Source organism: Vulpes lagopus, chromosome 6 (genome assembly GCF_018345385.1).
Source record: "Vulpes lagopus strain Blue_001 chromosome 6, ASM1834538v1, whole genome shotgun sequence".
Taxonomy (NCBI): domain Eukaryota; kingdom Metazoa; phylum Chordata; class Mammalia; order Carnivora; family Canidae; genus Vulpes; species Vulpes lagopus.
In genome coordinates this window covers 102,419,369-102,432,606 of record NC_054829.1, presented here as the reverse complement: position 1 = coordinate 102,432,606, position 13,238 = coordinate 102,419,369, and the positions used below count along the sequence as shown (strand labels likewise).

Sequence of the window (13,238 nt, the reverse complement as noted above, 5' to 3'; positions counted from 1 at the left end):
ATAAAGACCTAAGCTTTAGGAAAAGAAACCTGAGCAGAATTTGTAGCACAGGAAGTTCTTCTGTAATTCACATAGTTCCTCTATGTAAATCTCCGGTCCAAGGCACAATGCCAGGGGGACAGGGTTTTTAATGAGACCATAATCTCCCCACCCCCTCCAACCACACCAGCTATCACTGAAGAGAAGCCAGGAAGACGCCAGTGTGTGAAAGGACAAAGGCCCCCACCCATTATTCACTTTTTCAAATTCAATTGTCTCAGAATTGGGAACTCATTGAAAAAAATTACATTTGTTTGCAATGTAGGATGTGTGTGTGTGTATATATATATACACACATATACATATATACACATATATACCCACACATATATACATGTATATATGCACACATGTGTATATATACATATACATATTTTTTTACTTTTGGAAGAAAAGACTCATAAAGTGAGAGGACTCGTTGCGTTTGGTGCCGGTTTGCTATGTCAAAAACTAACTTCTCAGTTCCCTTTATGATGGATGCCTGGTTCTTGCACCTCACTTCTGGAATTCTATCTTTCCTCATCGTTGCTCTGTAACAAAGCATGAATGACAGGTGTTTACAGATTAAATTAAGTAATATAATTTTTATATTGTAGGCTTTTTATTTCCTGATGTACAGTTTCAGGAATTTAGAATACACAGGCACACACACAAACACATGTACACAAACAAACACACAGACTAGGAACTCAGGCCCTTAGATTATTGCTATCCATGCTAAACCAAATGTGCTTTTTTAAAAGTCCTTATAAATATGAGTTTGTATTTAAGCTAGTATCATCCATTCAGTACTAGACTAGACTATGCTTTCCTTCTATAAAAATGGACATCTTCCAAAGTGTGTGTATATGTGTGCTACTTTATAATATAATTTATATTTATATATATAAATATATATATAAATATAATATATTTATAATATAATATATTGTCTTATATTGTCTATATATTGTCTATATATATTGTCTATAATATATTGTCTTAGTGACAAGTTATTTCCTATTAATATTTTAGGTATATTGAACATATTATATATATGTGTGTGTTTGTTTTTCTCTATAAATCATATAATAATCCAAATTAGAAGAAACCCAATATTTACTATAATGCACAAAGAATCTTTTCTTTTGTACATTAATCTACAGAAACTTCAAAACCAGTAGAGTATTTATCTAAGATTTTTTAAAGTCTAATGTAGTTCTTAAGAAGGTGTGTTTTTGAACACATTAATATTCCTAAATAATATATGTGATGAGAAGTTCTTAAAAAGTTCCTGGCACCAACAAACTTGTGATTTAAATAAATTATATACCAGGAGTCTTCAAAAACATTTTGTAAAGTACATGAGATAATTTAATATGTAGGATAACCTCAGATAAATGGAAATAACGTATTACAAGCAATGGACATAATTGTAAAAACCAAAACTTCTACTTTTTGGAAATACTCAACAGCTTTATCCCCATTATATATATATATTTTAAATTTTATTTAAATTTAATTTACTTAACATATAGTATATTATTAGTTTCAGATGTAGAGTTCAGGGATTCATCAGTTGCATATAACAACCAGTGCTCATTACTTCAAGTGACCTCCTTAATGCCTGTCACCCAGTTATGCCATTCCCCCACTCTCCCATTATAGTTACATTTGATTTCTATTATTAAAACAAGGTACTTACTCTTGCATATATATCTTCCTGTAAGAGAGGGGGAGAAAAGTAAATTAATGTAAATCTGCATATTTGAGGTAAATGCAAACATTATAAAATCTTTAAATTTTCACTAAATAAAGTGGTGTTATTTTTCCATGAATGTTTTATAGAATTGGTCTCATTATTTTATAATCACATCCCTAAAATTTTATCTGTAGCATACATACACTAACTTTGTTTCATACTGTCTAGGGTAAAAAAACTATTGATTTGGATCCTAGAACTATTGTTTTTGATTATGCAAAAATGGATTTAAACATCAATTTTTTTGTTTACATCATGAAAAAAAAAGAGAATCCATTAAATAGATTACAAGACTCCAGAGTAAAGTATAAATGACTTGCTGGAAATGACCATCAGGCACTACAGAATATCTCTATATACAGTATTAATGCAAGTTATGAACAATTCACCTATTTAATAAGGTAATTCCCACAAAAACTTCCAGTAACTATTACTAGCTTTCGTGGCTTCCATTTTACTCAGTACAACGAATGTCCTTCCAAGGCAACTTGATCTGTCTCTCTTGATTTCTTCTCTACCTCATTTCCTGTTGTTCACAAACTCCCCCAAACTATGGTAACCACACAGCCTCCTTGATCTTACTGAAGTCCAAAGGCAGGCTTCTGCCTCCAGGTCTTGGCACTTGCAGTTCTGCTGGCTTGCTCTTTCCTTAGGTATCTATATGGTGCCCTCTGTATCTCCTTCAGGTCTTTGCTCAAAGGTTTCTTCTTCCCAATGAAACGTTCCTGGACCAATTTTTTTTTTTTTAAATTTTATTTATTTATGATAGTCACACACACACAGAGAAGGAGAGAGAGAGGCAGAGACACAGGCAGAGGGAGAAGCAGGCTCCATGCACCGGGAGCCTGACGTGGGATTCGATCCCGGGTCTCCAGGATCGCGCCCTGGGCCAAAGGCAGGCGCCAAACCGCTGCGCCACTCAGGGATCCCTCCTGGACCAATTTTTAAAAAATTTTGCCTTGCCTCCTATGCTTCTCTTTATCTTCATTCCCTGTTTTATTTTTTCTCCATAACACTGTCACTTAAAAAAAAAGTTTTTATTTATTTGACAGAGAGAGAGAGAGAGAGAGCACACAAGCAGGGGGGCTGGCAGGCAGAGGGAGAGGGAGAAGCAGGCTCCCCACGGAGCAGGGAGCCTGATGCTGGGCTGGATCCCAGGACCTTGGGATCCTGGGCAGAAGATAGACACTAAATTACTGAGCCACCCATTTGCCCTGAATATTTTCAGTGTAAAAAAAAATACTGTCATACCCATCTCATAAGAGTAGATGTTTTTTTCATTTTCACTGAGAAAATCCATGATAAATATGTAGCTTGAATTTCATAAATTTTAATGGACTTAAGTTTGAAAAAATCAATCCCAGTACTCCATATATGCAAAAAACAATGGTATACGTATATGTAAAAACAATTACTCCTTCACTCTTCAGACATCTTATATGAACGGATTCCTAGATACCCCAAAATAACTAGGTTGTGCTGACTTTAAGACCTTCTTGTTGGAATCAAGTAAAGAATTCTAATGTTTAAAAAATCAGTGGCTGCTATCACTTCAAGCAATTATTGTTGTTTGAAGAACTCTTCTATGTCAATGAAAGAAATTGTGCCACCCTGAACCCTGTATTTCCTTCTATTCATTTCCTTTAAGCTCACATTTTTGTCTTAATCTCTGTCCCCTTCTAATGAGAATTTCATTTTCCTAGTATGCTCTGTAGATCATAGATCAGAAAATTTTGGGGAGAAGTTGAATAAAAATATAAATGCATTTTTCTATGGAAGAGAACAAGTGAACAATGTGATCGTTTGGGAGCCAAAACACGAAATTTGAAGTTGAAAGAAAAGATTATTCTTTTAACTCCTAAAAAAGATATAGATTTTTTTTTTCATTTATTTCAACCAAATAAAACAAATACTATGACATAAATTAGCATGGTGTTTAACGTAAGTGTAGCATTGTACAAAAAAGAACCTCAGAGATTTTCTAACAGGGAAAACCTGTTGGAGTAATGGCATAGTAGTATTATGTTATAGGGTCTCCTTACTTGCTCATCATTTTTTTAAAGTCTCCCTTTTAGGCTGAAATTTTGAAGTTAACCCCAGCCAAGGACAATTCAGGAAGGAAGAAATTAGATTGTGTTCATTTATCCCTTTATGGGGAAAGTAACTTAATATGAATACTTCCACACCTCCTACCTTCATGCGATCATTATAACTTGACTTACAATGAACACGTTTCTTATGTGGCTATATCTTAATGATTATAGTTTTGTTCAAACATGGTGCCACATAACAAGGAACTGAAAAAATTTCCAAAAACGATTTTAATTTTAATTTGGAACATTCCATTAGAATAACATTAAGAAATATAAAATGTGGCAAACATATTGAACTCTATTCTTTTAGGTTCTGCTTTGCATGAGCTTTCAGCTTCCTTCTGAATGGAGGAGCTGTAGTAGTCATATGAACAGCCAAAATACCCCCATGACTAGAGTTAGTTTTCCTCCTGAGGATAGTGGCTTCGGTCTGGAAGAAGAAAAATGCATATAAATTTTTAACAATGAGGCATAAAGCTAGAAACTTGTCTTCTAGCTACCAAAAAACTCAGAAAAGTCCTTTAGTTCTTTTCCTATTACAAAATAAACAGATCTCTAGGGCCTCTGAAAGGCAGCAGAGATTTGGTGGTATTTATAGCTAGAAAAACAGAAAAAGGAGGTAGCAGACAGGCTATTCTAATTATAGTAGCACTTGCATTTATAGCTTTTTTTTTCATTTTCCTCCTTCAGATCAGAAACCTTAAATAACCCCAAAGAGGCTAAGTAACTAGAGCATTAGCAAATGACTTCCATAAATTTAGAGACTGTATTAATAACATTTCATGCAGTCTAAGGGGTCACTACTGAGAATCTGTAAATACTCCTTGTTGAACAAATAAAAACTTGCAGATTTCCAGTTTGCAGGCTACAGATGTAAATGTAATATTGTGCTTCCAGATACTTTTAGTCTTTTCTTTCTTAAGATCTCCAAGCCCTGAATGTATCTGTAGTCATGAAGAAAATCCATGTGCTTCTTTCTCTGAAGGTGTTCTTTTAAGCTGAGTATGTATCCACAATTATCACAGGGTGCTTGTTAATATGTAGCTAATATGTAGCTTCGTGGACTGGACCCCCACAGTTCCTTCCTTCCTTCCTTCCTTCCTTCCTTCCTTCCTTCCTTCCTTCCTTCCTTCCTTCCTTCCTCTTTCTTTCTTTCTTCTTTCTTTCTTTCTTTCTTTCTTTCTTTCTTTCTTTCTTTCTTTCTTTCTTTCTTTCCTCTTTCATCTGAAGCAGAACATGAGACTCTGCACCTTTAATACACATTCCTGTGGATCTGACACAGGGGAACTCATACAACAAGAAGTGCTGTCCTAACATTTCAAAGGGATTGAAAATTATTTTCTAGATACAAATATTATCTTCTCTTTTGAAAGATAATGGGCTTCAAAGAATAGCCAAAGGTTATGAGCTCAAGTCTGTTACAAAACCAGGAAACTCTCTACCATCCTTTTGGAAATTAGCCTTGAACCTCACCGTGACAGCTTCTGGTGTGTTATTTAAATTAACTCTGATATTGTTATTAAACTTTCCAGATGGTTTTATCTACCCAAGTAGAAGGTGTGTTCCTAGGAGGCAAGAACTACGCATACATATTTTTTTTCAAATATTATCTAGCATTCTTAATAAATATTTATTAGGCCCTCAATAAACATGTTTTAATTTTAGTTCAAATGCAACCTAAGCTTTAAAAATCTGCTTTAACTTCTGAGACCTGAAGCTACCTCCCTCATGGATATTGCTTCAAACCCTGTTGTTCCAATATCCCCTTGCACGGTAGAAAATGGAGGCCACACCTAATATTCATTAGAAATTGGCAACTGTGCACTTGGGCTCCGTTATTTAGCCACAAGGAAAAGGCAGAGCCATAGTAATAGCTCTGACTGATTACTTGGCAAGGGAAGCCAAGCCCTTGGGGTGTTCCAGGCTCTCTTTGGCCTATAAACCTGTTTAAAAACCTGTTTCTCAGAATTTAAAGCTTAGCTCAATTGGGGTCAGTATTATAGTAATGTCAATAATTCTGCTCTCAGCTTTCAGGCAGACCAGTACAATTCATCATCAACTTTATTTTCATGGAAAGGCAACTTTTGGGAAAATAGCTCTAACTTAAGCTATTTTATTTTGATTTTTCTTTCCCTTAAGAAATAGTTGTGCCAATATTACTTCACTTGGATTTCGTGCTTTCTAAACCTTAGCACCTTCCAGTGCCTGAAATTATTCTCTAAAATCAGAATAGTGCTGAATACACCAGATTTGGGACACCCACCAAGGCAATAACTCAAGGCTTTCATAAAAAGATCAAATAAGTCATTGAGTCTGAAAGTCATTTTCAGTAATTGAGACTTCTTGATATTTCAAAGTTACCTCTGCCTTTAGCTGCTTTTAGGGACTATGGTACTGAACCACACTGCCAAGTGGAATATTCTGGTAGGGTCCATTTCTTTCTCTTAGAAGTCAGAAGTCTTAATGAATAATAAACTAGTATTCACCCCCACTGAACTGACAGCAACACGTCCAGTCAACTGTTAGGAGCACAAGCCAAAGTAAGTTAACTATTTCTGCTCCCGGTATGGACCTCCATTCCTGGGGTTGTAGTTGGAGTGGTGGCCAAAGGTGTGAGTCGTGCACTTGCTGTGAGTTTCCTCTCTTTTATTTCTAGAAATTGAAGAAGGACAATGACTTAAGGTAGACATTACTGGATCAGATCTTGCCACTCAATTAAGGTAAGAAAAGTATTCATTCACACCTGGTATGACATCATTATTTGTCCACAGGAAAGCAAGTATCTGTATATTTAGAAGATGTTGCTCCTAATTCATGAATTTATTAAGGTGGATACAACTTCAAACTTTAAGGTTTCTCTGAATTGACTTCTAACACTAAATTGCTAATACTGGAGAAATAATGAACTGGAGTTACTTGTCACATCTTATCTTTAAGAATTACCTGATCATATCAAGCTCCTTGTGGACAGGGTCTAATTCTTATTTAGTTTTGAATTTGCAGCACCCAGATATATGCTTGCTATAGCACAAGCATAAATAAATGCTTGTGACATTGTGACTTGAATATATTCTTTTCCATAATATGAAAATGGGTAAAGAACTGCAGCAATTTAATGACCCATAGAAGGTGATAAAGTTAATTTTTAAAAATTCTCTGCGCCCTGTTTTAAGGCCACTTTCAGTCCCAGTTCTCTCCTGAAAGACATTTTCCAGAGTCCAGTAGTTCCCCTATCTGGGGGATTTAATTACCACAGTTAATCGTGATCCAGAAGCAGATGCTCCTCCTTCTGAATTGTCAGCACGTATAGGAAACCATAGTATATATAGAGTTTGGTACTATGACTGGTTTCAGACATCCACTGGCATCCACTGAAATGTATCCCCCATGGATAAGGTGGGGGACTACTGTAGTCTCATTTAGTCGGCTAATTTCACTTTAATTCAGCTATCCATCTCTTGGACCACATTAGGACCCCAATTTTTGTCCCCCTACTATAAAATATATAAGGAGGGGGGAGTGCTCAGACTGGCTGGCATGCTTTGATTTAGATATCACAACCCTCTCTGGTTAAATCTTTGAGAATGGATATTCCTCAGAAATGAAAGACCACAGTAGAACCACTAAGAAGTGGAGTAGGGCAGAAATTCTGGCTTTAAGCAGCATGCGGTAGAACACAATATATACAGTAAGATACCAATTCCATTTCAAAGGATCAGCCCGAACACATGTCCATATTTCATGCACATGAAAAAAATAAAAAAGAAAACCAAGCTGTGGTCATTAATACATGGTCTAGCAAGGAGCTAATGCATGGGCTAGCAAGGTTTTTTTTTTTTTTTTTATCTTATTTGTGCTTCCTTATGTTTTTCAGATTTTTATAGTGAATCATTTCTTCCAGGTTAAAAACAACATATATTATGTAGTGCCAAGACTTTAGAGTTGAGGAAGGAAGGCATGACTAATTCTCCCGAAACTAACTTTAACAGGGTCTGACCTGTCCTCACCCATCTCCCCTCTTTAATCCGGGGGAAGGTGAGAGCCATTCAGAGAGTCACAGGACATTCCACTAACTTTATTAGTCCACATGCTCCACTGCTGTCTCATGTGGGGGCAGGCGGCTAACAACAGCTTTAAGAAGGGCCTTTTCTTCCACATTTCATTTTTTTGATATTGCATTTTTCCATCTTTACAGAGCCCCGAATCATCTCCTATGTTATTTTTAGTCATGCTCACAGGGGGGGAGGAAAAAGTCAATCAGGGTTTCTGGCATGTCAGCTTTTCATAAAGAGAACACAAAGTAGAGCTCCCAGCAAGCCTCATCAAATCTAGGATTTATGTGAGAACTTTCATCTACATCCAGTTAAAATGTTCCCTGCTAGGCATGGAAATCATCATTTGAAAAGACCTTACTTTAAGGACTGGATACAGTGGCTCAAATGTTGCTTCAGCTCTTCTTCCTTTTCATAGGATTCCAGTACACTGTGTGCCTCATCATGGTGGTAGCAGTAGATTTTATAAGTATCTTCCAGTGGTCCTTTAATCTGCAAGAATACTTCTCCTGATAAATGCAAAACAAAGGCAAAATGACATCAAATCAGACCAAGTGGCCACTCCATATGTTTATTCTTTGACAGTGTTGATCAGTGGTAAGTTGGATAGGTCCCACTTTCTCCCTGGGTTACTTAGGAGGGATCCCCTTCCCTTCCCTTCCCTTCCCTTCCCTTCCCTTCCCTTCCCTTCCCTTCCCTTCCCTTCCCTTCCCTTCCCTTCCCTTCCCATCATTTCTCCCTCATTCTTCCCTCCCTCCTTTTTTCTTCTCTTCCTTCCGTTCTTGTAAAAAATGAAGGATAAAGAACTTGACAGAGATAGGAAGCAAGAGAAAGTTGGCTTTCTACGTGCTTGGCTGGTGTGCAAGATCCTGGTTAAGGGCAACACTTTAGACTCAGCCTGGGTGGGTTTGGATCAGGCTGTGCTACAGACTTCGACAGGTTATGACTTAGACAAGTTATTTCTACTCTGAATCTGTTTCGTTGTCTATAAAATGGGAACAATAATAGATCCAATTTCATAGGGTCATTATAAAGATTAAAGGGATAGTGTGTGTACAGTACATACACAGTAAATGCTCAAAATGGAGCAGTTATTGTTAATTTATGAGAGGTGAAATTTCAGTTCTAGGTAAATTATTTTTTGCTATTTATTCCACTGACATTTCCCAAGATTCTCTGAAAGGCAAGCAATGGAGTTTAGGGAAATAAAATATTTCCTTATATGTCATAATAGAAAGTATTGGCCATTATTCCTGTTAAAACTCAATTGGATAGGGGCACCTGGATGGCACAGTCGGTTAGGCATCCAACTCTGGGTTTTAATGCAGTTCCTGATATCAGGGTCATGGGACCAGGCCATGTGTGGGTCTCCACACTCAGCATGAGGTCTACTTGAGATTCTCTCTCCCTCTCCCTCTGCCCCTTTCCCATACTCTCTCTCACTCTCTCTTTCTGTCTCTCTCTCCAGAATAAATAAATAAATCTTAAAAAAAAAAAAAAACCCTCAATTGGATAGTACTATAAACCAGGGTTATGACTGTATCTTCTTAAAGCAACTTGGGCTTGGGATCCCTGGGTGGCGCAGCGGTTTGGCGCCTGCCTTTGGCCCAGGGCGCGATCCTGGAGACCCGGGATCGAATCCCACATCGGGCTTCTGGTGCATGGAGCCTGCTTCTCCCTCTGCCTGTGTCTCTGCCTCTCTCTCTCTCTCTCTCTCTCTCTCTGTGACTATCATAAATAAATAAAAATTAAAAAAAAAGCAACTTGGGCTAATTATGTCTAGGCATTTAAGAAATCTTTTTTGATATTATGATAAAATTGCATCTGTAACTGATGACTCAAGAAGATATTGAACAATAGTTGGATTTAATCACTCACTCCATTATGTGAAAATGTATATTAAGCATCCACTGCACATCCTAGCACTGTGTTAAGATATTTGGGAGACACAGAAGAAATACATGATGGGATCTGCTCTCAAAGACACTACAAATTTGGGATTGACAATGACTTGGGACTGAACTGATTGTGAGTTACATGAACCTACCAATCTGTACCTATTATATTGTTACTATTATAGTAACAATAGTCACTCATTCTTCCTACAGAAATAGGATTCCCTTTGTATTTTCAAGGTGCTTTGCCCACATTAACCACTTAATTCCCTGTATGAGGAGATAAAAGGTTATTTATCCCTATTAGATAAGGATGGACAAATTAGAGTTTGAAATAAATAAATGACTTTCCCAAAGTTCTGTCCAGGGGAGGCAATGCCAGGATCAGAGACTATATTCTCCTCAGTTTAACTTAGGTGTTATTAGCCCTCCACATGTCAGAGCTTTGCTGCAGTACAAAGTGATACTGTTGGAAAGAACACAGAATCAGATATTACTGTTATCTAGGGTTTGGGTGGCAATTGAGTCTCAATTCTCATCACTCTTGAGGATGAATTTAAGAATTAAATGGAATGTGCATTTAAAAAACACCTGGAACTGACTAGCTGCTCATTAAGTATCACTTGTCTCTTAATGCTACCCTGTTATCTCTACAATTAAGACACTAGTACTTTTAATGTATCACATTCTGTTCCCATTTATATCTAGCCAGTAAGAGACTCATCTTCCTTTCCCATTATATGAGACTTCTCTGTGATTCTAGTTAGATTGCGTGTGTGTGCAGGTGAACATGTGTCTTGTTTGTTTTTTAAATATTTTATTTATTTATTCATGAGAGAAACAGAGAGAGAGGCAGAGACACAGGCAGAGGGAGAAGCAGGCTCCACGCAGGAAGCCTGATACAGGACTTGATCCCAGGTCCCTAGGATCCCGCCCTGGGCTGAAGGCTGTGCTACACCGCTGAGCCACCCGGGCTGCCCTTGTTTGTTTTTTAATAGTGCTTTCTTTAGACTTGTAAGGAAACTCAATGTCTATGAGCAACTTTGAAATGAAGGGATGATGGATTTTTGTTTTGTTCCTGGAATTTTACTGAACTGATTCCTCTACCAGTGTAATTCTTGCAGATTTGGTCTTCAAGACAGTTAACAACACAAACAATAAGAAATAGAGCAGTTACAAGAAGAGAAAATAAAATAAGATAGTAACTAAATTTAGGGTTGGGTATGAGATGAGGAGAGCCTCCTGGTAATGGAGCCAGGCAGGCAAATGAGAGCAAGGGTCTTAGCTGAGGGAGACTATTATGACCCAGAAGCGGGAATGAGTGGCAGGCCCAGAAGAAGCTCAGCAGCAAGTCAAGAAGAGAGGATCTGAATACACACCGCCCAACCGAAGATGGGATTGTAAATATATGTGTTCACTACAAAGCAGTTTAGAGTAGAGACAAACAAAGGAAGAGGGAAGGACAACCTCATAAATCTGCAATAGGATCAAGTCAGAAAGTCAAAAAACAAGGGACAAACACATTTATTTCACACACAATGAAACCATTAATTGTAAATTCTCTCTAACACACACGCACACATTTTTAACAGAAGTGGTGCAGTTTGAAAGAATTTGTAGCTCTCTCTGAACAGCAGAGTCAAATTTTTTACTCTTTTCCAAGTAAAATTCTGTTGGAGCTCTAATAACAATTATTGAAGTTAAAAGATATTTAAGCACTCTAATTGAAAGTCATTTATTCACCCAAAGGCCAAGTACAACACTGGTGGGTATTTGATTCCCCTTCTAGCCCTACCGATGTATTCTGCTTCATAATAATGCAGATAAAGCGATGTGTCTTGCAGCAAAAAAGTGATTCTGTTTCCACGGTAACATAACTCTGAGCTGCATTTCTTTCGTGGTGAAGGACAACTGCTCTGTCTAATGGATGTGGGTTTGAAGGGATGATTAGGAGTGGAGGAAGGATTGAGCCAAGACCAGTGAAGGTAATTTCACTTCTGGCTGCCTGTCACAAAAGCGCCAGAACACTATAAAATAAATATAACTATCGTGTACTTGAAAAAAAAAATTCTACAACCCAAGAATTTCTGCATTGGCTTTCCCCAAAAGCAATCACCATGCAGGGGGGGAAAAAAGCACCTTCTCCCCCTTAGTTATCTCTTCCACAAACAACTTCCCAAAATATTGAACATGTTTTATGTCCTGGTGTCATTATTCAGGTATTGCAAATTGTTCCCAACACTAACATAAATATATTTATGTTTCCCTTCTTGGCCCACCTCTTCTTTACTTCCAGATCCTCACATCCATCCCCAAGATGTGCCAGACCAAATAATATGGCCTCTCTATTATTCTGACCCCACTGCAAGGTGAATTTCCCCTGCAAGGCAGTATACCAGGGTACAAAAATAGTGATATTCAAGAGATCTTCTTGTCCTAGGCTTTGTTTAGGAAAATCTTAAAAAGGAATGAAGCAGTTATTTCATCATTGTCTCACAACAATTTAATGAGTGACTATTTCACACCAAGCACTCTGGTGGGTACCTCGGATACAAAGAATCAACACTTCCCTCCATGAACTTATGAAGGCCAGTAAGAGTAAACTCCTATTTACCGTACTTTGTATAAAACACAAAAGATTATCTGTTCTGCTGTTGGGGATTTATTAGCGATTTCTGCCACAGCCTGCCCTTGAAATAGGGTTGATGAATGAATGCAAAGCACAGAGCCACACTGAGAGAGTGAGGTCTGCTCAGAAAGTACAAGTGGTCTGGAATGGCTGGACAGTTCCAGAAGAAGCTGAACTTGTAGGCTGGGGTCAGCTTTTCTGGTAAAGTTCCAGGCTGGGGTCAAATCATGAAGGATGTGGTGTGTCATTAAGGAGTTGGAACTTTAGCCTCAGATGATGGAGAAGCACTGATGATTGATTTTAAGCAGCAGACTGACATGATTAGCCTGTATTCTAGAAAGTTTACTCTGCGAATTAGTCCTACGAAAGACAGGATTTGAGGAAGGAGTTAGTGGAACTAGAAAAGAGAATCCAATTAAAAAGCTTCTATAGTAATACAAGACATAAATAATGAGGGCTCATACAGGAAGTCCTGGCACTTAAGGTAGAGTGCTCTAAAGTCAACTGCCTGTTTTCAAATCCTGATTTTACTATTTACTCCTGTGAACACTTGGGTAAGTTACTGACTTCTCTGTTCTTTAATTTCCTGATCTGTAAAATGGAGCTATAATAATAGTAGGGTTGTTTGTAGACTAAATGAGTTAAAATGTATAATATATCCATAGCTGGCAAATGCCCAATAGATGTTGGGCATATAACCACTGAAGAAAAGGCAGGGGGGATGGAGAAGAAGGCAAGAAAATGGACATTGACATATGTGCAAGATGAAGAGGGTCATTCCAAGCATAT

The 13,238-nt window shown here is 37.5% G+C and overlaps 1 protein-coding gene across 1 annotated transcript in view; it reads right to left on the bottom strand.

Annotated features, from left to right (window-relative positions):
* The window catches only part of ARHGEF38 (Rho guanine nucleotide exchange factor 38), a 123,454-nt gene that overhangs the window by 39,726 nt on the left and 70,490 nt on the right, over positions 1–13,238 (bottom strand). Inside the window, exons 4-5 of the mRNA XM_041757691.1 lie at positions 8,287–8,434; positions 1,724–1,741 (exon numbers count right to left, since the gene is read on the bottom strand). Coding sequence (XP_041613625.1) covers positions 1,724–1,741; positions 8,287–8,434 — 166 coding nt within the window. The remainder of the gene's footprint in view (positions 1–1,723; positions 1,742–8,286; positions 8,435–13,238) is intronic.